Raw genomic sequence first — 26,575 nt, 5'->3', positions numbered from 1 at the left:
TTTTAGTGGGTCTCATGTACTGTTTACGGGACACACAAACCTCTTTTTTCAACAAAATTTTTATTAAGAATAAGTCTCATGGTACTATTCACACATTTAAAAATTATTTTGTTACAGTATTTTCAGTTTTCAGCAAAATAAGTAGTATCTAAATACACCGTTAGTCTCTAAACTCAAGTTGGACTTAATTGACATTAACTAAATCTCAAGAGTTTTAGGGGTTGTTTGGTACCATACTTAAACAACAGTTTTCAGTTTTTAAACAACATTACATGTATTTCTACACACTTTTTCACCTACACGTATTTTCAAAAAATACAAACAACATTATTAGAAGAATATTACCAAATGGGCCATTAATGGAAGTTTACCCTTAATTAGAAAATTAAATTTAAGAGTAAAAAAAAAAAAAATGAGAAGCCTGCACCGAAAAAGGGTACAATAAATTAATAATGATTTGAAAATTTTGAACAAACCGGCGCATTAATTGAGAACAGTGAAAAAGAAGCAGTGGAGACCCAAATCCGTAAATGAACACTCCAACCCACCTCATTTAAAACCCAACGTTCCCTCTCCTCTCCTATTCAGCATTCAACATTTCAACACTGCAATCACTGCCCTAAAGAAACAAACACAGCAACAGTTTACATTGGTTTCATATCGGCCGAAACACCATGGCTCCACCGAAATCGAGCCGAAACTTCCCTTCTATAACCACATGTAGCGGTTCTTCGTACGAGTCCATCGCAGCTGACCTTGATGGAACTCTCCTTATCTCTAGTAGCTCTCTTCCTTACTTCATGCTTGTAGCCATCGAAGCCGGCAGCCTCTTCCGTGGCCTCATCCTCCTCCTCTCTCTCCCTATTGTCATCATAGCTTACCTCTTCATTTCCGAAGCCCTCGGAATCCAAATGCTCATCTTCATTTCCTTCTCTGGTCTCAAGGTCCGCGACATCGAGCTCGCCGCACGTGCCGTACTTCCTAGGTAATAATACAACTTTTCTGATGTGGTCGATCACTTTAACAAGTACTGACAAATTATGGGTTGATTAATTTAAGTTTGTCTTTTTTGTTTGAAGGTTTTATGCGGCGAACGTGAGATCGGAGAGTTTTGAGGTGTTCGACAAGTGCAAGAGGAAGGTGGTGGTGACGGCGAACCCTACGATAATGGTGGAGCCGTTTGTGAAGGACTTTTTGGGAGGAGACAAGGTGCTTGGTACGGAGATAGAGGTGAACCCCAAGACTAAGAAGGCCACGGGGTTCGTTAAGAAGCCCGGAGTGTTGGTGGGGAAACATAAGAGGTTAGCCATTTTGAAAGAGTTTGGTGAGGAAGCACCCGATCTTGGGATCGGAGACCGTGAGTCCGACCATGATTTCATGTCAATCTGCAAGGTTGGTGTTTCTCAAATACTAATCTTTTCTTTTTTAATTACTTACAAAGCTTAATCTTAGTGATTAATTTAAAAAACACTCAATTTTAATTTATTACCATGCAATACCATCTATTAGTTTTTTTTTTTTTTCTCAAAGAAAAAAAAGAAGCTAATATGGTTTTCGTGAACTTTGCTTAATCTACACAGCTAATCTTGTTTAGTGGACTAGTGAATATTAGCAGAGAAAAGTTAATGGATGCTTAAAAGATATTAGTTTAATAAATTTTTTTAGAAATTTTTTAACAAGAAAAGAAAGCAATAATTAATATTAAAATTTTCTTAAAATAGTACATTAACAAATATCTTACACGTGTTAACTAGACCTATATTATTATTAGTATTAGATAACTAGTTTTCGTGAACTTTGCTTGATCCGTGGATATTGTAATTTATTTCATTCTCATTATCATATTCGTACTATATTTTAGTACTTTACTCTTTTCATTTTTTATTCATTGCGTGTTTTTGCTGGTATAAATCTTATCTTTTGTTGCAATAAACGAATAAAAATCCATGAAGTACGTAAATGGTTGAGGTGAAAACGTAAGGGAAGAAGTTTATGGGGGAAGGATGTTGATGTTTGGACTTTGGGGTTTCATGAGTCGATCAGACCAAGAACAAAAGAAGACAAGAGTTATGGTTGAACCCCCATGGACCCACAGACTTAACCCTCCTCAACTACCCGCCACCGACTATTGTGTTTCACCCAGAGAATTTGCGCGTTTTAATTAATGACAACTTACTGTGACCAAGATAAAAACAAAGGAAAAAACAAAGAGAGTAAACCATACGATTAATTACATATACAGGGAAAAGTATGCTTTATGAAAAGCATGGGGAGTGGGTTCGTACTTTCTACTTTTTAGGGCAAACTTTGGTGCCGAAAGAGTTTATCAAACATGGGGCATTGGGGTGGGTTGGCAAATTAATATGGACCAATGAAATATGTGGATTGTGGACTTTTGATAATTGGAGTGTTATGCAAAAATATAATTGTATTTTTATTTATTTTAAAAAAATGTCTTTAAAACCGTATATAAATTGGTGTTGAATGTTAACACACATTTTAGACTAGAAATAATTAGACCCCAATTCACATATGGTGATTTCATATGTTAATTTTCTCAATCTTCCATTTCACTTGGATTCCAGTAGAGTGCGTTGCATGCAAATCATTTTATTTTATTTTTTTATATAAATGAGATATGCATATTTCACATTGTTTAGAGTAATTAAGAATAAACCATAGTTGAAACCAAATCCCAAGACAAAAAAGAGTGATTTGATTGTTTGATAGTAACTGTATACTTTTAACTTTAACATTTAAAGCAATAATTCCTTTTGGTCATTGACGGCAAGTTTTAGCTTTTAATATTTTAAAATTTTACTTTATTTATTGTTCCGTCATACTTTAAAATACATTTAATATCAAAAATTTTATATTTTTTACCTATTCATTTAAATAATATAAATTATTCATTAAAATATTAATGATAATAAAAAACTACACAAAAAAACTATAACAACCACCTCCTCCACCACCCCTACCATCACTTCACTTGCCATAACCACTATTGTAGCAACCACAACCCACCACAGCCACTATCACTACAAGTCATAAGCACCACCATGGCACCCACGGCAGGAAGAAAAGAAAAAAGAAAAATGAAAATCAAAGCATAACCATAACCATCCACTAAAATTACAACCAGCCACTGCAAAAACAAAATATGAGCCAAGCACTCACCGGTGGCCGATCTAACCCACTACAGGAAGGAAAAAAAGAGAAAAAAAAAAAAAGAAATTAAAAAAGCAAAACCACAACCATCTACAAAAACAACCAGACATTAAAACAAAATTGTAACCCAAAGTTCCAACCCACGCACTCACCAATCTCACCACCATGCCTCCAAATCAAACCCACAAATCACCACCACCGTGACCTACCATCGAAACCCACTAAAACAAATCAGAAGCCACAGGGAGATTGAATTCAGAGAGAGAGAGAGAGGGAAAAAAAAAAAAAAAGAGAAAAAAATCTTTTTTAAAGAGAAGAAAACAAAGAAAGCTTTAAAATAATATATATATTTTTATAAGATATAGCTACAGTAAGTTGTCAAAGATACAACTTACCGTAGTTAAGGTATTATTTCTTTTAGCTATAGCACTTTGTTGTAACCCACTTTTTAGTGTATTAATTGCAAATATAACATTTTAGCATTTATATCATCTTTAATATGAATGATCTTAGCCAACTACCTCAGTAGACACTCCAAGTCCATCTCTTTCTAAGCGGAGAATTATCTTATACCTTAATTTTATACATTAATCCCATTACATCTAAAATGAGTGATTTGATTGTGTGATGGTTGCTTTCATAGGAACTGTCCCTTTTTAAATTAAACATCAAAAGCAATACTTATCTAATTTGATCAGCCAACTACCTCATCTAAAAAAGCCAACTCTCCCTGTGGAGAATTTACTTATCCATTATTATTATTATTTTTTTTATCGCAACTTATCCATTAATAGTTGCATACAACCAATATCTCATGATTGATGAGAGTGATACACCCATAAATGATAAACCCCACATATTTTAAGACATTAATTAGTTTCATATAACAGATGCAGAAAAATACTATCTTCAAAAAAAGCACCCCCACTCTTTGTTAGAATAACTCAAATCTTGGATTAATTGCAAAATTACATTACAATGCCATAACACCCCTTTTTATCCCTTGGTATTTTCTCGGGATTATTACTTGTTGAATTATTATTATTTTTATTGGTAGTTTTTTATATTGGTTGACTTATCCTAAACAGGAGGGCTACATGGTGCACCGCAGTAAATCAGTGACTCCGGTCCCACTCGATCGCCTCAAGAGTCGAATAATCTTCCACGATGGCCGCCTAGTCCAGCGTCCGGACCCAATCAACGCCCTAATCACCTACATCTGGCTCCCATTCGGATTCATGCTCTCAATCCTACGTGTATACTTCAATCTCCCTCTACCCGAGCGAATCGTACCGTACACGTACGCAATGCTGGGCATCAAGCTCATCATACGTGGCAACCCACCACCTGCTCCATCACCTGGGTCCCCAGGAAACCTCTACGTGTGCAATCACCGCTCAGCCCTCGATCCAATCATAATAGCCATAGCACTCGGACGCAAAGTCTCGTGTGTCACATACAGCGTAAGCCGCCTCTCGAGATTCCTATCTCCAATCCCAGCCGTCGCTTTGACGCGCGATCGTGCGGCCGACGCTGCGCGCATCACCTCGCTCCTCCAAAAGGGTGACCTGGTCGTGTGCCCAGAAGGCACCACGTGTCGCGAGCCGTACTTGCTGCGATTCAGTGCTTTGTTCGCAGAAATGAGCGATAGGATCGTGCCCGTGGCGGTGAATTGTAAGCAGAACATGTTTTACGGCACGACCGTGCGTGGGGTCAAGTTCTGGGACCCGTACTTCTTTTTCATGAATCCTAGGCCCACGTACGAGGTGACTTTTCTGGACAGGTTGCCGGAGGAGATGAGCTGTAAGGCTGGTGGTAAATCGTCGATTGAGGTTGCGAATTATGTGCAGAAAGTGTTGGGTAATGTGTTGGGTTTTGAGTGCACTGGATTGACTAGGAAAGACAAGTACATGTTGCTTGGTGGGAATGATGGGAAAGTGGAGTCCATGTACAATGCCAAGAAGTGATAAATTTTTAGAAAAATTCTGGTGCCCCGTCTAAAACTATGACTTTGTCCACAACTCGCTATGTGATAAGTTATGGTTAGTGGAGGGGGGTCTTCGTATGAATCTTCTATCATATCATGTGGTAAGTTGTGGGTAAAATTGTGATTTTGGGCGAGGCATAAATTACTCAAAATTTTAAAGGTTTTTAAGTTGCTAAGACTTTTTATTATTGTCATTTTGATTTGTGACTAGAATCACAGGACAGAAAGAAAGAACTCTCTGAAGAAGAGAGAGTCTGGTCTTGTTTAGAATGAAAGCTTTGTTGTTGAAGTATTAATTGTGGGGGTATATTGGTTTGTGTTATTGAAATGTTGTTATTGTTTTTCTAAATCTAAAATTACTCATTAATGAGTTAATGTGATTGATCATATATTGGATCAGGATACTCAAACCTGTTTTTGGGTTTGTCAATTGTCATTGTTTCCTTGAATTGCTAAAGGAAAGAATTTAGTTATTTTCTAGAACTAGCATGTATCTTTTAAGCTAAGAAGCAGGAATATTTCATTTTAGGTAGTAACTATGTTATGTTATAATTTTTTAAAAATTGCTTGTATCACTGTACAGGACCGAATCGTGTGTTTGTATCTGTGCTTCCTAGATCTTAAGTCTTACCCGGTACATTAAATAGTGGTTGTATGACTATGAATATAGTTACTAATAAATGGTCAATCAGTGGTCCTTGTGGATGCTAAAGAGTAGTTTCAGGTTTTTATTTTTTCCCTGAGGCCCAGAGTTTGGAGCAGTGGTCACATATGTTAGCACCCACTTCCGCATTACTTATAGGCCACTAAGTAATCCCTGACCGGGCCGGAAACCCAAAACTAGCCATCCTTTGTTCAACTTGAACCACCCTGGTAGAGACGGAATTCAAAACTGAAGAACATTTTTTTTTTTTTGAGGTTAAGCCCATAAGTGGTTAGGAAGTTAAAATTAATGTTTTTTAGTTTGGGCCAGCTACGTAGCCCAACAGCAATAGGCGAGAGGAGCGTTGTACGGGATGCTGGATTCCTAGGATGTGAGAGTTAGAGGCTCTAGACTGTAGAGTAGATTTGTTAACCTTAGTCCAATTGAAATTGAAATTGAAAAGGATAGTTTGTTTGGATGAACACTGGGTTGAAATTAATGAAATTGTATGTTGAAAACGTAATTACCAACCCAACAGGGAGTGGTTTAACTGAAACTCTCATTTCGCATTTTGGAGATACAAAAGTGTTTATTTTAAATATATAAAAAAAAAAAGTTTTGACCCCAATCTTTATTTCATTTTATTTCCAATTAACCAAATTATGTGATGATCAATTATGAAGATCTAAACAACAAAATCAGCAAGTCATCAAAGTTGTAAAGCAAGATAACCAAAGCTATAAAAATAAGAGATACTGATATAGTGACAAAATAAAAAGTCGATGGAAAACATTCCTATAAACTAGAGGACGAGTTTGTTTTAAGTGAAGAGGTGTGATGTAGAACAAAATTTACAATTTAATTATTGTAATTTATTAATTTTGGTATTTAATTTGTAATTTTTGTTATTTTAGGTTTAGAGTTTGTGAGAGTGCCTTTTTTTTGTGACACTCAGGCCCAAGGATCCCGGGCCTAATAAGTGGTTTGGTGAACCGGGCCTTGACTCACCGCAGCTAACAGGCTGTTTAAGAGTCAAGTAATGTACAGGGGATACTTTCTACAATACAAGTAAAATGACAAGTAAGGATATTCGTATTAAAAGACATGCCAAAACAACAAGGTAAATTCAAAAAAGAAGGATCAACAAAGAGGCACAAAATAATGTTAGAAGGATCCTTAAATTATTGAGATGTATTTCATTAATATGTTCTCTGTTATGGTTACAGAAGGCTCACTAGGACGTGATATAAGATTCAATCAAGCTCAAAAATTACAGTCTTGAATGGCTATTTCAGTCTTCAAAACTTGCAAAGTTTGATTTTCTTTGAATCCGAGTATGTGCAATAGTGGCTTTTACAGGATACCAAGAAGCAATATTTACTTTTCCCTTAGTGTTTTCTTTCTTTTCTCCACAACTTTACTGATAGTTCTCTTCTCTAAAAATCTCTTTTTTTTCTCTGCCTTGTCTTCGTAACCTACCCCTTCCTTTTATAATGAAGTTCTGGCCTCCCAAGGGAACCATTGGTTCCCCTGTTTTGTCTTATGGTGAACAGAGTCTGTTCCGTGCCTATCACTCGGCAGGTTCTATTTCCCGTTTTTCTCATTCTTTCCTTCTTTTAGCTTTGATTCCTTTGAAAGTCCCTAGTTGGTTACCTTCTTCGGGATGTGTTGAGGTATGCCCTTCTCGATCTCACCGTTTGGTAGTTCCACTTTTCCCCTTTTTTCCCATCTGGGCGGAATCCTATTCTGCCAACTTGAAAGTCGCCTGTTGCCATTCTTTTTTTCGTATTTCTCTGTTCTGGTTCCTCGAGACGCTTTCTGCTTGTGCCATGAGAGGTCGCTGGGTCTTTTGGCGCTTGTGTTTTTTACTCAGTTTCTTATTTTCTTTTCCTGTCCTTTTCTTTCAAGCTGTCCTAATCTTCTTTTAACTGTGCGCCTAGAAGGATCCGCGCCTCTTGATGGTTGCTGAGGATCCTAGCTACTTAACCTCTTGCCGTGGGTTTCTTTTTCTTCTCGATGTTTATTCGTCTGGGCTTCAAGCCACCTGGGCCTTTTTATTCTTTCGTGGTCCCCTTGCACCTGCTTCTTTGGACTTGGCTTGTTTTTCCTTTTGAGCCTGGCTCACTCTTTTGGGTCTCTTTCACTGTGATCCTTTTAGACCTCAACAGAGTTATTATTTCTTTTTTTTTAGGTACTCTTAATACTTTTTAGGTCAAATTTGATTCCTGTTATGGTTAGATATCAATTAGGAGTTATTTTAGAATATATTTTCTTGTTTGTCAAGTTTTACGAAGTCCTTAAATAGACTCCTAAGTCTATATACGTTTTTTGAACAATTATTTAATTAATAAAATTCAGACTTTTGTCTTTTTATTTTTTGGTGGATTCCAAACCTTTTTTCCTTGTGGATTCAAGGAACCCTTATAGATTCGAGGTTATTTTCAGAAGCAAATGTGTTTTGTTTCTTATTTTCTATAAGTAGACGTGTTCTGCTTCTTAACGCTTTCGCGTCCCACATTAAAAGTTTAGATAATACGTTTCAGTACAAAGGGTTATCCAAAATTGTTATTTGCAAACTTCTGTCTTAATAATATCATGAAATCGATTTGCTTGTAACCTTTTAGCAAATTTAATCTAAAAAAAGGGATATCATTGTAAATATCAACCTGAGTCTACTTCAATTTTTTATTCTTCCATTGTCTCTGCTTCAGTTATTTCTTGCTAGATCTCTCTGTTTTCTACCTTTCAATTATCTTCTTCTTCATCATCATCTTCTCTCTTCTTTGTCAAAATAATAATAAGAATCATAGTACGGAAGAGTCTTTATAACTAAACACCTTTTTTGAGAAACTTATAACTAAACACCTTTTTTGAGAAACTTATAACTAAACACCTAAGAGCATTCACATCAGCTCGTTTAAAAGATTCCGTCTATTTTACACCAAAAACCTACTTTTTCTATTTTACACTATCACTTTTACAAAACACCCACATCAATTCATCTATTCTATCACCCCTCTTATTTAAATAATCAATTTAATTAATTATTTTATTATTTCTCTCCCTCACCCTTTTAGTACGCGCTCTCTCTCCCTCGCCCTCATATTTTCTGATTTCTCTCTCTCTCTTCTATCTCCCTCTCGGTTTATCTCTCTGTCTCATCTCTCTCCCTCTCGGTCACAAACCAACGCACCGATCCACAGCTCCGATCATCATCACAGCTCCGTCCACAGCGCTGTGATCATCATCACAGCTCCGTCCACAGCTCCGATCAACAATCCACAGCTCCGATCATCATCACAGCTCCGATCCACAGCTCCGATCAACAATCCATAGCTCCGATCATCATCACAGCTCCGATCCACAGCTCCGATCACCGATCCACAGCTCCAATCATCATCACAGCTCCGATCACCGATCCACAGCTCCGATCATCATCGCAGCTTCGACCAAGCGAGACCCACGAGCTCCGATAAGCACCGATCTATCTCTTTTTTGTTTTTCCGTTTGGATTTTTTTTTTTTTTAGCAAATATATCTCTGTGTTGGTTTAAGCACCGATCTGTCTCTTTTTTGTTTTTCCGTTTGGATTTGTTTGTTTTTCCGTTTGGGGTTTTTTTTTAGCACCGATCTGTCTCTCTCTTTTGTTTTTTTTCCGTTTGAGTTTGTTTGTTTTTCCGTTTGGGTTTGTTTGTTTTTCCATTGAGGTCGTTGTGCACAGAAAAGAGAGAGAAAAATTGGTGCGAACGGAAATTAATAAAAAACTAAATACACATGCTACAGTGCCCGTGTAAATTTACACGGGTACTGTAGCTCGTTGAAATTTTTAGATGATTATGCATGATTTTAGCTGGACTGATGCAGTGTATTTTTTGCTTTAAAATGTGTAAAAATGGCCAAAATATGTATTTTACACATTTATACACTGTTATGCAAGAGCTGATGTGAATGCTCTAAGCATTGTTAATGCTCGGCTTATATTAAAAGCATGTAGAACCCTTTTTTAAATTTAATAATAAGACAAAATCATGCCGTAAGCATTACTAGCCAAACTGCCACGTGTCAAGAAGAGAATATTCCATGGATCGTTTTAAATTCAAAACGCAAAGTTTTGATGCCTTTTTTGAGGTAAGTCCCTTTCGCGGGTGACACTTCCCGATTGAAACTTTTGCGATGGAGAAAACCTCCTCAGTGTCAGGATTAAAGATTTTCCTCATTTTTTTTTTTTTCCAAATTTCCGAAACTACTCATGCCCTTGCCCTTTATTTACCAACTCACCCAATTAAAAAAACAACCACAGCTAATGCGTTTTGCACGGAGGTGCAATTTGATAATTTCGTACACTTTTTGATATCCTCACGACACAATTGGTTAAGCAATTTCTAATTTTGTACGTATTTTCTAAATAAATAAAAAAACACAGCGAGGATTATGTGCCACGTGTCAGCGTCTCGACCCTCCTTTTCTCGTGTTTAACGCCACTGAGATTTTTCCCGCTTTTGAAAAAAAAAAAAAGAAAACACAGAAGAAAAAAAGAAATAAAATCTGCACCCAATTCATATGAAGCTCTTGTGTTATCCTCTCTAGCTTAAAACGAAGCAAACAGAAAACTGGAAACGGCGTCGTTTACTGATGCTTTGAATTCTGAAATGCTATAGCAACAATCTTCGCTAAAGAAAAATGGCCATCGGCGGTTTGATTTCGAACCGGAATTTCGGTTCGTTTATCGATTCAGGTACTGTTTTTTTGTTACTAATTTGTGTATGTTTTAAATTTTTTTTTTTTTTTTTTAGTGAAAATGATTATTATATTGTTAATATTATTTTTTATTTGTTGTTTTCTTTTGAGTGCATGGGCTCGTACCATTTTTTACTGGTGTGAGCGGGTTTTGTAGCTGCATTTTTTGTGAATTCTTGGTTTTGTTATTGGATTTATCGAAATTCGGTATCAATCGGACGGTTCTGGCCTTTTCTCTTTGGAAATTCATTTTTCTGTGCTTTTGCGGAGTTGAATTTCACTTTCCGTAGAGCAGAGTAGAGCAGGATTGTATGGAGTTTTAGGTGCTTTGTGGAATTGAGCTGAAAAATTAAGCTGCATGTGAAACTTTCTAGAGCGGAATTTGGTTTACTCCTGAGTACTGACTTTTGGATAAAGTTTGTTCTATTAGTTAACTCAACGGCTTTTCAGTTGAGGACCTTTTTTTTTTTTTTTTTTTTTTTTTTTTTAATATATATATATATTTAAATTTAAATTTATATATATATATATATATTTTTTCTTTTATATAAATATTAATTAATTAATTAAAATTTTATGTTTAAAGGCACTGATAGAAGTAGATGGGCTTTGGAGCTATGCAGTTTTATAATCAGTGATCGGTTTTGGAAACAAGAGCAGGATTTTCCATTTCCGGCTACACGCCGCACTTCTATTAGTGCTTGTTATCATTATTATTACAAGTATTATCTTCCTAATCTATTGCAGTATTTTCTGAAAATTGTTTAAGGTAATTTTGTGAATAATCAACTCATGTGCAACCTTCTATTAGTTAGGAATATCAAAACCCAACGAAAGCCCATTGTATTATACTAGTTAAGGTTTATTGTATTAGGAAAATCCTAGTTCTCTTTTGTATAAGTCATCCCAAGTATACTAGGAGTCTTGTAGCCCTGTGATTTAGTCTAGAAAGCGTGGTAATGGGTACGGGTACAACACCAAGACTCGAGCAATTTCTAAAAGGACATAACTTAGGTACGTGCTATTTATTAGGTTCCTTTCTTAAGATTCAGCCATGTAACTATTTAATTAAAAAATACACTTCCATCCCATGAGAAAAAATTCACATGACAGAATTTTAAAAACGGAACCTGAGGAACAACATTTAAGTACTGTACTTAAGTATGACACTGGTATGGCTGTACGGCACCTCAAATGAAGTGTTCATGCTTCCTAGGATTTATTCTATTATAAATACCCTTTTCAATGGGTTCATTGTAACATATAGAGTTCAATGGTAAAGATTTATCCATTTTGAGGTTTTCGTTGTGGATGTATGACTTGTGTTCTTTCTCTCTCTACTTGTTCATAATCTTTTCTTATACTAACATGGTTTGAAAAGCTATGTCCTGCATTTTCTTACAGTTGCGAACTCAATGAATAAAAGAAGTTGGGGGGAATTTCCTAAATGGGTTAATGTCTTATAATTTCCTAAGATGTTTGTTCATTGATAATTTTAGCAATACTGAACGTTGTTTGTTAATATCTGCTTTATGATGCACTTGAGGTTCTAATGTTGGCAGGGAAATTATGTCAGACAGAACATGCCGTTTCATGTCAGAGAGGAGAGCATTTGGGTTTTGCTATTGCTGTACCACGGCATGGACATGGGAATATGTTCTACAAACACATTGGTAGTCTGAGGGCAAATGGTGCTTTATCTAGATGCTCATATGGAACGTTTCTGCATGCTCTTACTCCTTTGGATGGGCAAGTTCTAAAGCCAATAGGAACATTGCATGATGAATGGAAGCAGTCTCTTCCATCTCCCTTGCAAACTATTTGTAGAAGCAACTCTAGGCAAAGAATCTATGGACGGTATCAATGCTATTGTTCTTCAGATTCTGCTCAGAGCATTAAGATTAAAAGAAGAGGGCTGAATACATTTGGCATAAAAACCAGCCTATGTCATATTTCTGAGCCTGTTAAGTCAAACAGGACTTGTGCTTATTACAAGTCTGAGGAGTATGACATAACAGAAGCGAAAGTGGACTCACTGACATCAACAGAAACATCAAGTGAGGCTGTTTTAGTAGAAGGAAATGTGGAGGAAGTATCTCCTTGGTGGGAGCAGTTTCCCAAACGCTGGGTGATTGTACTGCTCTGTTTTACAGCATTTCTGTTGTGCAACATGGACCGTGTGAGTATTTTTATGTTATATCTTTATTTGTATGCCACATCCATCTTCTCATGTATTTCACAGCTAGCATCATTCTTTTCCATTTCATGTATTTCTAGTTGTTGTACCTTTCATTATAAATGAGTATCTTTAGAGAGTTTTAAGGTATCTCAAGTTTATATGGAAATTCTAGGTTTAGAAATATCTCTAACTTGTAGTAACTTAGATGTTCACTTCTTGGTGAACATGAGCACTGCAAAAAATCCAAGATGCTTGCTGGAAAAATTCATCATATTTGCAGTACCTTTCTATTGCTAACTGAATTTTCACTTTAGGTGAACATGAGCATTGCAATACTTCCAATGTCAAAGGAGTTTAACTGGAACAGTGCAACAGTTGGCTTAATTCAGTCCTCCTTTTTCTGGGGCTACCTACTTACTCAGGTTTCACTCAATATACCTGTAATACTTTAGCAAAATTTAGCTGTCTATATACTTGTAAGTGCATCACGATGGATTTAGTCAAGTTTCTACCTCTGAGATTTGTGGTTGTGATGGTTTCATTTATATGAACTAGTCGCAGACCCACACGATGCATGGGAATATATAATTATTTTGTAATATGCTATAATGTATAATTTATTCTCTAAAAATTATTAAAAATAATTTGTTCTCCTTAAAAGTATTATCCATTTCCGTTCTATTATTTTGGGTTTTTCTTAATAACTAAATCATGAAATCAATGAAGAATCAAAAACCAAAAACAATATCTATACTATATATAATAATGGAAGTTTTGAAAAAAAACTTTCTTTCTTCTCTTAAAGTTCCTTAGAAATGTCTTTGGCCACTTAAGAAACCTTCATTGTCATACTCTCATGTATCTAGATCAATGATCCTAAACTCTGCAAGAACCAAATTCCACATTTAGCATTATCAAAATCAAATAAAAATTAAACCCCCAATCATGTTTTGAGATTTTCTATTTCCTCATAACCAAAATTTTGAGGTAGATTTTTTTATTGTCTATTGAACTGCAAGATCAAATTATTTTGTGCTGCGCATAATAAGAAAAAGTGTGCTAAACATAATATTTGTCGAAGCCAAACAGAAATTGAGAAAGGTTACACAACAAAAAAGAACCATTGAGTCAAAAAATATGAAAGCAATAATTGGAGTATAATTACAGTGTATACTCTATTATTGTTTCAAAACAATCATAGGTAAATACATTAAACTTTGGTTTTTTTTCTTTCTTTTTTATTTTTTTTACATAGAGTTAAACAAATGTCAAATGAAAGAAAACTAAAATATCAAAGATAAACAAATTCAACGGGTAAAACACAAATATAAAATAAAAATTGTACAACATGAATATGAAGTAAGAAGTTGTTGTAGAGGTTTCTGATTCTTGAAAACCCCTCATAACCAACAAACCAATCCTAGCCACCCATAGCCCCAAAGTGATCACATTGTCGGCAACTCACAAAAAACTTATCATCCACAAACTTTAGAAATCCAATGGAAAAACCGAAGTTAGGGGAAAAGAAAAAATAAGAAGGGAAAGGACAAACCTCAAAGGGATTTTCCAAATCTGATGCCACTTTGGCAACTTTTGCGGAGGTAGAGAGAGCAACTGGAAATTTATAGTGTTAAAAATAACATAATTAATCACAGGGGTGGCAATTGAAGGGTTTGAACTTCAAAAGAGCAAAACGGTTTTGAAGGGGAAAATGAAGAGTTGAGAATTGGAAGAATGCTAAATTAATGGTGAGTTGGATTTAATGAGTTAAAGAATGTTAAGGTTGTTCAAGGTAATGTGTAAAGTTGCACTATTTATTTATATATTAATATTGTTTAAAAAATGAAGGAAAAAAAAAAAAAAGCTGACATGGTTGATGATGTGGCTCAATTAGAGCATAGCAATAATAAATGCTACACTTCAACTTTTAGATATATATAGATTGGCACTAATACATGTTTTGGTCTTGTGCGCGCGCACACACATATTTGTCTATTGATCCCATCCACTGTAAGTGAGAAATACTACTTTCAATTCTTTGAATCTAACATAGTCTCTTTATACTTTTGTGGCATATAGATTGTTGGAGGCATATGGGCAGATAAAATTGGTGGAAAGGTAGTATTAGGTTTTGGGGTGGTCTGGTGGTCAATAGCAACAATTTTGACACCTATTGCTGCAAGAGTGGGGCTTCCTTTTTTGCTTGTTGTGCGTGCTTTTATGGGAATCGGTGAGGTTGGTCTCTTCCAATGATGCTCTTTTGTTTCTGCTATGCTTGGCTTGTCTACATCAATTAGATTTTGAGTTAGTTACAGTATCTGCTCTAAATTATGGGGCATTTGTAATGTCCTAAATACAAAATCTTGCAATCAGCACCTCAATTCAAGATAAATTTGCAATGTCCATTCTACTGTCCAAATTATGTCTAAATTATATTGTACCCTTTTTTTATTTTTTATAATAACTGTTCTAGTGACACATTGAAAGTTGACATTTTCTGATTTGAACTAAGTCATATGTAAGCTTCTTCCCTACTAGAGATAGATTTCTTCTTCTTCTTTCTTCTTCTTTCCATTGGTCAGTAGATAGAGGATTCTTGTTCTTAACAGTAATAACTTTCTTCACAGGGTGTTGCTATGCCTGCTATGAATAATATACTTTCTAAGTGGATTCCAGTGTCTGAGAGAAGTAGAGCACTTGCACTAGTATACAGTGGCATGTATCTTGGTTCCGTCACAGGGTTGGCTGCCTCACCTCTTCTTATCCAAAACTTTGGATGGTCATCTGTGTTTTACTCATTTGGCTCTCTTGGAAGTATTTGGTTTGCATTATGGCTAAGCAAAGTAAGATTTTTCTCTCTTTGGCTATTCTCCAATGGAAAATGAAAGGTGTCACCCTGTTGGAAATACATATATCATTCATATCATGCACAGTGTAATAAAAACCAAGATCTACTCTTGATTTTTCACAAATCACAATTTTACATGAATCTTGAAATTTAGATAAAAACTCACATTCATTTGATGCTCTAAATAGGAAACCCAATAAAAAATCTTGCGACACTTTAATCTTCACTTCAATGACTTGTGTTGGCCAAGAGAATGGGCTTTTCCTTTGTTGAAACTCCTAGAAGTGTTATGCTTGTGGGGAGAGGGAGAATTTTTTTTTTATTTTCTCTTTTTCTTGCTCTTGTTGACCCTATGGAGTTTTCTCAACAAAATTCTTTTTCTATATTGGCCATCCCTAGGGGTGTTTAAATACATAGCCCGTGGGACCAACGGACAAATAAAACCTAACTCTTTTGGACTTTGGACTCCTGTTATCTTATAACTAATCCAAAGTTACCATTATTATATTTTATATTTTACTTTGATATAAAAATATAATAATTGATACGTTAAAGCAACTTACATTTAATGTTTGAGTTTACCATCTTCTCAGGATTGAGAATTAATGCTCTTTAGCGGTCGTGGTCTTAATTATTCAAGTTATAGTAGTTTAGCATAATAACTTACAATGATCATATTCAGTGTATTCTAAATACATTAACATATCAATCAGAAATCTCTACTTCCATGATCAGGAAAAATTATTATGAATGATGTATTATAATCTTATCATATGAAATACCCAATTTCATCACCAACTATGAAAAGCTTATGAGTTATAAGGAACTGTGATTTAGATCTTCTATATGTTAATCTCATTAACTTGCCTAAATCACGCACAATGTAATCCATGGATTATTTATCAAATGAATACATAGTGCTCAATGTTCATATAAGTTTAGAAAATAGAACACTCTTATTAATGAAAATGTCATACAAATTGGATTTTAGAGCACTAATCTTAAGAACACTCCACCCCCCCCCCCCCAAAAAAAAAGAAGAAGAAGAAGAAGAAGAATTAAAGCAAGAAATATGATATCCTGTTTTAGGCTGCAAGATATAATTGTATTGGTTCAAGTTGAATTTCAGATGTCATTCCATGTAAGTTAACTCTACTATTCCCTTTTTTTTGCCAGGCATATAGCTCACCAAAAGAAGATCCAAAACTTAGTGTGGAGGAGAAAAGGTTTATATTGGGTGGCAATGTGTCAAAGGAACCTGTTTCAGTCATTCCTTGGAGATTGATTTTATCAAAAGCACCTGTTTGGGCTCTTATAATCTCTCACTTCTGCCATAATTGGGGAACATTTATTCTATTGACTTGGATGCCTACTTACTACAATCAGGTACTTGACCCATTGTCACTATTTGTGTTTATGTTTCCCACATTCCTGTTATTCTACTCCCTCTTTCTCACCAAACTAGTCCCTTGCTAAAAGCACAAGTTATAAGAAAATAGTAATAAATTCTTTCTGTCTACTTAGTTTTGTACTAGTTTTCCAAAATTTTCCTTAAATTTTGATTTGAAAGTAGAAAAGTAAATACGTCACTTGTAATTAACGCAAAAACAAAAAGGTTATTTTAGGAAAGTAATGTAGTATACAAAAAGAATATTTGACCTAGAGCATAGACACTTTCTGTGAGACTTCCAAAAGGGATATATAGCCCATGTTTTTGAGACAGAGAAAGTATCATTTATATGGATATATGCTTGTTGACATAGAAATCTGAATATGAAATGTGGAAATGATTTCTTCATTTGTGACAAATTCATCCTCATTTTCTGTCTACTAGTATGATTGTTTGCTTGGAGACTGACTTGCATTAAGTTGAAATCAGCTCTGCAGTCTTTGATTAGTACTTGCTGCCTTGCTTGCTTTTTGATGCATGATGGTCTCTCAAACTTTGAATTCTCTGACCTCTGCAAAACTCTTGGTGCATAGATGATGCATCATTTGTACAGTTATCAAGCCCTTTTGGACCAACAAGGCTGCTTTAAATGATATTCAAACTATCCTTTTCCCTTTAACTCAATGTTACATTTATGTTGCCAGAAACTTAGAAGATTCTGTACAAATTCATAATGTAATAATCTAGTGCTTATAAAAGAAAAAGGAAAGTAAAACTTGGAATCTAGCCTGTGATGGGTGATGCAGATCTTTGACTAATAAACTTATGGTCGTGCCAGTATCTATTTTACTCAATTATAATGAAGGAATTCTAGAGTGACTTATCCTTATTGGGAACTGTTTGAAGTTTACAATATATCCTCTATTTGGTCTCTGTATATTTTGAGGCTTGAGTAAAGAGTAACGTTCAATGGCCTGTTAATTTCTCTGGAATGAGCTAATGAGTAACCGTGACCTTTTTGTTCATCAAATGATGTCTATATCTGAGGAATGAACCAAGTCATTCTTGTCCTGCCTAATCTTGGTTGTTTTCACAGGTTTTAAAGTTCAACCTAACTGAATCGGGACTGCTCTGTGTCTTGCCATGGTTGACCATGGCTGTATTTGCAAATATAGGAGGCTGGATTGCAGACACACTTGTGAGCCGAGGTCTTTCGATAACAGCAGTTCGTAAGGCAAGAGTCAATATTCCTTAACTTTGAAATGTTAATCATGTACAATTAAATGTTGTACTATATCAATGTTTATAGAAATGGACGATGTAGACACAAACAAAAGATATTAGGACTGATTTTTATTGTAAAGTCTTATGATGGTATTCTGTACATTGGTACTGCATATATTACTGATTTGCAATTGTCTATTGCATATGGCTAGTGTCCTAATGGAATTACAAAGCAACCATTCCATGGTTAATATCAATTAAGCTACAAGTTCTTTTGGAGATGATTTCTGTTGACTCTTTTTGATAATTCGGTAGTTACAACTGGGGAGGGGGGATTTGTACCCTCAATGTCTCCATTGGAAACACCATTTGATGCCAACTAGATGACATTTTTCCAACTAACAGTGGATAATTTTTTGAAATAGAGTTCTTGGAAGTTTTTTCAAGATGAATGAATGATTATAGTAACCCTCTTTGATATAATTAGTGCTTCTCCTATTTCATATATTGAGCGTCAAATCCTTTTAATGTTGCAGATCATGCAATCGATTGGGTTTTTGGGCCCAGCCTTCTTTCTTACACAGCTGAGCCATGTGAAGACACCTGCTATGGCTGTGCTATGCATGGCATGCAGTCAGGTTTGAGCTAGTTTCACAACAATATCACCATAGCTTGAATTGTGTACTTTTTCCAGCTTCTTAACTAATGTTAAAAGGCACAATGTAAGAGGAAATTATAATTCATTTGAGTAATATCCCATTCAGAGAGGTGATTTGGGCAGCTAAAATGTCATCTTTCACTCCAGACTATAGAAATTGAGTGGGTACTGACATTAAGAAAATTAAGATCATGTTTCATTTATGAACTCTTCTGTCAAAAAATTCTAGCACCTTTTACAAAAAATTATGAAGAAACTATTTAAGGCTATTTCTATACCTGTGGCCGACATTGATTAGTTTATTAAGGATCTATAGCTGACCTCAAAATTTTGGGACTAAGGCTTGATTGTTGTTATTCTAATAACTAGTATGCAACCCCAATATTTATTCTGTATATCTATGGTGAGTTTTTGAACAGTTGTATCGTAAAAAATTGGGAGTTCAATTAATTTTCCTTTCCTTTCCTTTTTTTTTTTGGGTGTTGTTGTTGTTGTTGGGGGGGTTTTGGGGGGGGGGGGGGGGGGGGAATTTCCCAAAATCAAAAGTTTTTAGGAAAATTGAGCATGGTAAAAGTAGCAAGGTGTTACTTTTTATAGCCAAAAAAAGCCAAAATGGTTTTTACTCAAATTAGAAACAGAGATTACTGAATGTCAGCAGACATTTCAGTAAATGAGCAGCAATTTAGATTAAGCATACACACCCTGCGGTAAACGACTAGCCTTTTGAGGTATTTTTGGTAGTTTTAGCTAATACAGTAAAGGGGCTTACATAAATAGATCAAGCATATCCTTTACTGATTACTGATGTTATATAGGCTTTGATGAATGTTATGATCCTCTTGGTTGTCAAGCTGCAATAGTCTCTAAGAGAAGACATGTGAGCTCTTGTCATTCTTTAGATGTCCTTAGCTAGTCTGCATGGCCCTTCTTATAGTACATTTCAGGCGTTGATAAATCTGAAAACAAGTGTTTATGCTTTATTCAAATTTAGGTCATACAATGTGGTGTTTGGACATATGTTGTGTTTATACTAGTCCACTGAGTTCTGCATGGAATATGAATTGGCGGTCTAATAAAGAATTATGAATGCAATTAGTCAATTACCAAAATTGGAATGAAGCTTTGACTTTGAGAATAAATTCTGTTCAGTTGCAACTTTATGATCCTGTGGATTGCCACCTTGGGAAGGAAGGCCAGGCATGTACCTCAAAATTAGAAGTTTCTGTATCCTGCAATGAGATGACACAATGTTTCTATTTAGTAAATAGAGAAGGGAAATAATTAGAAATTAAAACATATAAAAAATAATTAGAACCTATATGTTGCTCTATATAAGTGCAGAAGGGTATATTGTAAAGGCTTGTGAAGAAATGCGCATGAAGTTTCATATGCTCTTGCTTTATTTGTAATATTACTTGTAGAAGCACCACCTTTTAAAATTTTTGTTCTTATGGAAGCCGTAAAATTAGCGGCAAATTTTGATTCTGTCAAAACTTTTGTTATGTAATTGACTAACACATACTTTTTCCTCACAGGGATCCGATGCATTTTCACAATCTGGTCTCTATTCCAATCACCAAGACATTGGACCTCGCTATTCTGTGAGTTATTCCTATTATTCCTTCCTTCTTTTTCTTTTCCCCTTTTAGAATCCCATAACTACATTATGATCTGTCTTGTCCTTTAATCAAGTTCCACTTTTATTTCATTTCTTCTGCAAAAAGCCATTAATTTATTTAAATTTTAAAATGTCTATAGAATTAAAAGGTTAAAAAGTATTTATTATTCCAAAAGTCAAAAAAAGAAAAAAAGAAAAAAGCTATTGACATTAATTGCAGGGAGTTTTGTTGGGACTGTCAAACACGGCTGGAGTGCTTGCTGGTGTGTTTGGTACAGCTGCAACTGGTTACATACTTCAACGAGGTAAACAAACCATACATCCATTACATGAGAAAAAGTATGAACTTCTGCTGTACTGGTGCATTTCATCAGGGTTTTCATCATTTGTGATGTCCAAATGGTCCCAAAGGGGCAGTCTTGATGACAGTGGTGCTAATACAGTGGGAGCAAAGGAAACAATTTGCCACCTAAAATTTGCTTTTCTAATGAACTTTTTGTGTCAGCTCACGTATTCTTTCCAACTCTTTTTTCTATAGGTTCTTGGGATGATGTATTCAAGGTGGCTGTTGTGTTGTATATCATAGGCACGCTGGTCTGGAACTTGTTTTCAACTGGAGAAAAAATTCTTGAATAGAAAAATGTGATAATGGCAGGGAAAGATGCAATGGACATAACTATTGAGATCGATCAAGTTATAAAGAGATGGAAGAAATATAAAACCCAAGCATTAGCAACACATGCAAGGGCAAAACCCTGCTGGGTAATCGAGGCTTAAGATGCTGCCATTCAAGTTTTTATACCAACTTGTGAGGCCCTTAATTTGCTCCAACATCTTTTGGTTTTGACTTCAAAATCCTTTTTACAGGTTCCATTTTTTTTCATTTCGTTTACATGGTATAAGGCAGAGAATTTACGGGTAATTTGCACCCACCAACCAAGTACATTTCATTGAAGGGGGCCTACTAATAACAACTCAAAATCTTCGTGGATGAATCTACATCATTCTTATTGTATGCCAACAAAGAACAGCAATATTATCTCTACTTTCTATCTTGTTAGTGACCTGAGACATTTTAGTTTCCTTTGCATTCATAGTGCTGCCTTCTTTTAGTAGTTTCTTACTTTCTTTGCATATATAAGGTTAGCAATTGTGTCAAATTCCTATTTGGATTTGATTTTTGTTATTGGGTTTTCTTGGTGTGGAAGGGAAGTTTTTTTTTCCTTGATTTGGAAGGAAAATTCGTTATTTAAGGATTGGAGCTTCAGAAATAGGTGTTGTTGCAAAGGTTTAGAAATAGGTATTATTGCAAAGGATTGGTGGTTTTGGTCCAAGGGTCATCCCATATAAGAAAAGAGAAGATTCTTAGAAGAATATGAATTGGATAAGAGAAGATTTTTAGAAGAATATGGATTGGGTTTTTCCTAAGAATAGTTTGAGTGTTTGTTTATTTTTATGTGAGAGTTATTGACATTTAAAATTGGGGTTTTTTTTTTTTTTTTTTTTTTTGGCACGTTGTGTTTGATTTTGTTTTCATATTGGTCCTATAGTCCATTTTTGTTAGTAAATTGATTGTTAAATGCAAGATAAGCGTAGACTATTAAGACACACTACTCATTTAAGTCCATTTCTGTTAAAAATTTGACTAGGTATTGTCAATTAAGACACGTTACTCATATAAGTTCACTCTTGTTAGTAATCTAACTATAAACTATTAAGTACCAAATAAGTGTTGTCTATTAAGACACATCACCTATATAATGTTTAGTGTCACTAGATTACTAATGGAAATGGACAACATGATCAATATAAAAATATATATCAAATATGAAGGGAATGAAAATGTAGAAATGTAAAGAGTCAAAATAAAAGCAACCATATACTTCTAGTAAAAAAATAAAAAATAAAATTGATGGTCTCAAATGAAAATCTCCAACCACCAAATTTTGTTCCCTCTTCCTTTTCAACTCATCGACACAATGGAAATCGCATTTTCCTCTCATTTTTCCTTCTTTTTTCCATTCTCCAACTTTTCACCCAACAAATTACCAAACACAGCATTCATCTCATACTCAGGGTACAATTGCACGCCCAATCTAGTCTATGTGACTTGGTCATTGCTGATTGCACTCGTAGGACTCTTTGGGGCCAGTCAACAATCCTGGGTATGGAAGAACATGCATTTGCATTTTATTTGCTGAGCTGGGACTACATTAATTATGAAGTCATCCACCTCCTATCCAAAAATTGCTGGGGTCATCGGACCTTTTGACTGGGTTGTATAAGAGAGAGCTAGAGTCGGTAGCTTAGCTTAGCTTGGATAATAGATAGAAAAGGTTAGAATAATTTAATAAAACCAAAATTGAGCAGAAAAATCCTAATACATGTACTATCTGTAGCCTGTAGGTATCTTGACATGTATAATTAATGATGATATTAATTAACCAACACGCGAAAAGCTGTGGATTTGATTTGTTCTACGTACCAAATGAAACACCACTCTAGTGCATGCTCAACAACATTTTAAAGACTTAAAAGGTTAAACCAAAAGAAAAAACTAATATTATAAGAAGAATGACATACCTGTAATATAAACTTCATCCTTCTAAAATCATGCCCTTAATTTCAGATACTATTATGAAGTGAATTTGAGATGAAAAATGCCAAAACTACAAATTATTTTAGTAAAGATTTGAAATAACTCAACTTGAGCGCAATAACATTCGACATAAAAAATTATCTAACAATTATGGGGATGGTGAAATTCCATTCAAGCGAAAGGGAAAAAAAGAGAAAAAAAGAATTGAAGAAGGATGTGAAACTTTATCCATTCAAGCAAAGTCATGCACCACATGTGAACTATGAATTTAACTTTATTATTATATAACCTCAGGAATTACACAAGATGGAGAAATAAATAAATAAATAAATAAATAAATGAGCTTGGTACATTCAACAAGCTAGAAAATTATAGAAATTTTTTGGACTTCAAAGGAGCTAGCCAACAAGAAAAAGCAAGAGTGAGTTAAAGCCATATATATCTCTCTCTCTTCAATAATAATAATAATAATAATAATACTACTGTGTATGTGAAAAACTATATTTTATATTCGCAAGAATTGTGTACGTACGTAAAAGTAATTCTGCGAAACATATTCATGATGTCATAAACACGCCCACATAATAATAAAACTGTAACCCCAGACCCAGTTCATCCATGTGGCTCAATCAAAGCCCACCGGCTCCACCACCCCCCTGTGACCTGACCTCTTCAAATTCAATTCCAATTCAATTCACCGATCCACCAAAACAACCCCTTAAGCAACCCCAACTACCATTTCACTACTACTCTCATCAACTCTGTCACAACTTTCGCCGTTACATTTAACGGCAGCAATAACAGACTCTTTCCCATGCAACAACAGTTCACCTTCATCATTATTCCTCTCTATTTTCAAGCTTGCCACAATTCCTTGTAAATCCCTATGCTTCACATTCACCTTCAGCCCATATTTCATGAACAACGTCAATGACATCTTCTGCTCCACCTTATGCTCCGGCACCACCGCCAGCTTGTGGCGGAGCAACACCGACGCCGCCACCGACTTCATTTGCAAGTAAGCTAAATCTTTCCCTAAACAAATCCTGGGTCCGGCATTAAAAGCAACAAATCTATAAGAATCATGCATCACAAACTTGTTACCGTCCGAGCTCAGCCACCTCTCTGGACGAAACTCTAGGCAATCTTCACCCCACGTCGACTTCATTCTCCCAGTTGCGTATATTGAATATGTGACCGATGAACCCGCCGGAACAAATGTACCGTCCGGCAATACATCGTCGGAGACAACATGTTTTGAGTCTTCCGGTACTGATGGGAACAACCTTAGGGTTTCCGACAGTGCTGCTCTTAAGTATATCAATCGGTCAAGCTCTTCGAACCCAAGTGGCTCCTCTACCCATTTCGCCACGTCATCGCCACGTGTCTCCATCAGGACGGTGCAAATCTCGCGTAGGATTTTCTCCTCGATTCTTGGGTTTTGGATCATCATGTAGAAGAACCAGCTGAGAGCAACGGATGACGTGTCACGTCCAGCTAGGATGAAATTGAGTGCCACGTGTTGCAGGAACGAGTCTGAGTAGGACTCTTTTTTTCTCATGAACCTTGACAGCAAATCGTCGTGTGGGTTCCCATCTTTGGGCTGGCTCAGCAATTCGAGCTTACGGGCGTCGATCACACTGGATAAATACTCCTCTACGTGAACCAAGCTTCGGCTCAGGCTGACTTCCATCCCAAGCCGAAGCCATTTCCTGAGCCGCCAAAGAACCTCGGGGAAAATAAACCGTTGAAGCGAGGCTTCTGTGGCTCGGTCGAAAGCCGATGCGAAGCTATTTTCAGGGAGCCCCGGCGCACAAGTCTCTGGGTCCTTTCCAAAAGCCAAGCCGCATATATTATCAAAAGTGAGCCGAAGCATCAAGTCTTGAATATCAACTGGCTTGGCTTCGAGTTCGGCTGTCTTTAAAACCACGCAAAGCCTTTCCTTAATGGCTCGGCTGACCCACCGAGCCATGGCTTGGCGCAGAGTCCTGGTGGTGAATTCCAGTGCGGCAGTCTTCCTCTGGAACAGCCACGTGTCGCCGTCGGAGTTGAAGATCCCATCGCCGAGTAGATCGTGGAACACGGCGTGCCACGTGGGCCCCTTCGGGTAATTGTCGAACCGGGTCTTGAGAATGTGCTCCAGATTCTTCGGGTCGCACGTGACAGTCACGAGGCCTTGCTTTTTGGCGAGGAATGGAATCGCACAAGTGCAGGTTTGGTACGTGCCGCCACACGCGCGGAGATTGTCGCAGATCCAGTCGTGTAAGCGGTCACAGTTCTCAACTAAGCCTGGAAGACTGCCCAATAGGGGCCAGACACGCGGCCCCTTTAACGTCCGTGAGATGAATGTGAACCATAGTAGATACGCCGTGATCGCCGTTAAAAGCAGTAGAGCCGCGGACACATCCATAGTTTACTTTACACTGAAAAAATGATGGGAAAATGTTTTCCCGGAAAACCACGTATGGTTCCAGCTTCAGAGGGAAGAAGAAAACGACATTTCTGAAAAGGAAAATAAAAAAAAAATGTTCTTTTAGAATTCCGCTTCTTCTTGTTTTCCCGAAAAACGTTGTATATATAAAACTCACCAGGTATGTATATACTTGTTTTGAATCTGAAATCTAACAACTTGACTAAAGAAGAAAAACCAAGACTTGGTTTTCCACAGAATAATAATGATGGGTCAGTGACAAAAATGAGGTAACATTGTAGAGAAAATGGAGTTCTTGATGGGAAAAAGAAAGAAGAGTTGTTAAGGTATTTAGAACTAGAAATAATTAAGCGACAAGTGATTCACAGAGCAGAGTAGTGGGAGCAGAAGACACTGAGTAGTACAATATGGAGTAATGTAGAAAGAAATTTATAGGTGAGATTGCATTGAAAAGCAATAACTAAGGCCAGACTGGTCATTGTTGATACGGTATCATCTCTCTCTTTCTCTCTCATGAAAGCATCACAATTCACAAGTACTATAAATGCACTGTGAGGTTGTTGGAACTTTTAAAGGAAAATACAGCCATATATCTCAACTTGTAAAATGAAAAAACCACTAGCCGAAAAAGCGCCAAAGGAAATGCTCTCTCTCTCACTATTTCTCTCTGTCATGTGGTCCACCTAATTTGCAAGAGATAGAAGATGGATTTTAATTCATGCATTCAATGAAGAGGTATTAATGAAATTAGTTGAGGAACTAAGGCAAAGAAAACACGACGTTAATGGAAAGAAAAAAAAAAAAAATGTCACGCACTCACGTTTTGTTTTAATAATCTGAGGATTCTGCAGTAACTTTTAGACATTGGTTTTTTTTTTACTACATACGAAACAGTTTGTGATTTAATGAGTCTTAATGAAAATAGGGTTCTTTCATGTGCACTATAGTTAGGGTTGGGTGAGAAACCCACCAACAATTTATAGATACAGCGTTTGGTTTTGCTTATGTAACTTTTTTTCTATATCTGCGTACAGATTCTTGGTGGAGACAATTCCGGGGTATTCATATATCACAGAGCAGAGAGTTGACTA

The 26,575-nt window shown here is 36.0% G+C and overlaps 3 protein-coding genes across 3 annotated transcripts; 2 read left to right on the top strand and 1 right to left on the bottom strand.

The window, feature by feature from the left end:
• Positions 1–566: 566 nt before the first annotated feature.
• Positions 567–5,557, top strand: LOC115955966 (glycerol-3-phosphate 2-O-acyltransferase 4-like). Its single transcript, XM_031074393.1, has 3 exons — positions 567–985; positions 1,080–1,392; positions 4,260–5,557. The coding sequence occupies exons 1-3, from the start codon at positions 675–677 to the stop codon at positions 5,136–5,138; spliced, it is 1,503 nt and encodes a 500-aa protein (XP_030930253.1). The 5' UTR covers positions 567–674; the 3' UTR covers positions 5,139–5,557.
• Positions 5,558–10,302: 4,745 nt separating this feature from the next.
• LOC115957908 (ascorbate transporter, chloroplastic-like) lies at positions 10,303–21,572 on the top strand. Its single transcript, XM_031076248.1, has 11 exons — positions 10,303–10,535; positions 12,100–12,716; positions 13,031–13,138; positions 14,796–14,951; positions 15,344–15,559; positions 16,741–16,950; positions 18,051–18,188; positions 18,715–18,816; positions 20,372–20,437; positions 20,675–20,759; positions 20,993–21,572. The coding sequence occupies exons 1-11, from the start codon at positions 10,481–10,483 to the stop codon at positions 21,088–21,090; spliced, it is 1,851 nt and encodes a 616-aa protein (XP_030932108.1). The 5' UTR covers positions 10,303–10,480; the 3' UTR covers positions 21,091–21,572.
• A 1,785-nt stretch (positions 21,573–23,357) lies between these two features.
• On the bottom strand, positions 23,358–25,896 carry LOC115957909 (cytochrome P450 86A8-like). The gene is made up of 2 exons (XM_031076249.1): positions 25,642–25,896; positions 23,358–25,555 (listed from the first exon to the last, which is right to left on the bottom strand). The coding sequence occupies exon 2, from the start codon at positions 25,461–25,463 to the stop codon at positions 23,772–23,774; it is 1,692 nt and encodes a 563-aa protein (XP_030932109.1). The 5' UTR covers positions 25,464–25,555; positions 25,642–25,896; the 3' UTR covers positions 23,358–23,771.
• Positions 25,897–26,575: the final 679 nt, after the last annotated feature.

Source organism: Quercus lobata, chromosome 8 (genome assembly GCF_001633185.2).
Source record: "Quercus lobata isolate SW786 chromosome 8, ValleyOak3.0 Primary Assembly, whole genome shotgun sequence".
In the NCBI taxonomy this organism is placed as follows: domain Eukaryota; kingdom Viridiplantae; phylum Streptophyta; class Magnoliopsida; order Fagales; family Fagaceae; genus Quercus; species Quercus lobata.
Note: the sequence above shows the minus strand (reverse complement) of the source record. Positions and strands in the feature narration are given on the sequence as shown.

What these genes read in the sequence shown, in the direction of transcription:
- LOC115957908 (XM_031076248.1), top strand. Translation starts at nt 10,481, where the DNA reads ATGGCCATCGGCGGTTTGATTTCGAACCGGAATTTCGGTTCGTTTATC. An exon ending in ACATTGGACCTCGCTATTCT is followed by an intron (nt 20,438 to 20,674) that starts GTGAGTTATTCC and finishes CATTAATTGCAG; the next exon opens with GGAGTTTTGTTGGGACTGTC. An exon ending in TGGTTACATACTTCAACGAG is followed by an intron (nt 20,760 to 20,992) that starts GTAAACAAACCA and finishes TTTTTTCTATAG; the next exon opens with GTTCTTGGGATGATGTATTC.
- LOC115955966 (XM_031074393.1), top strand. Translation starts at nt 675, where the DNA reads ATGGCTCCACCGAAATCGAGCCGAAACTTCCCTTCTATAACCACATGT. An exon ending in GCACGTGCCGTACTTCCTAG is followed by an intron (nt 986 to 1,079) that starts GTAATAATACAA and finishes TTTTGTTTGAAG; the next exon opens with GTTTTATGCGGCGAACGTGA. An exon ending in ATTTCATGTCAATCTGCAAG is followed by an intron (nt 1,393 to 4,259) that starts GTTGGTGTTTCT and finishes TATCCTAAACAG; the next exon opens with GAGGGCTACATGGTGCACCG.
- LOC115957909 (XM_031076249.1), bottom strand. Translation starts at nt 25,463, where the DNA reads ATGGATGTGTCCGCGGCTCTACTGCTTTTAACGGCGATCACGGCGTAT.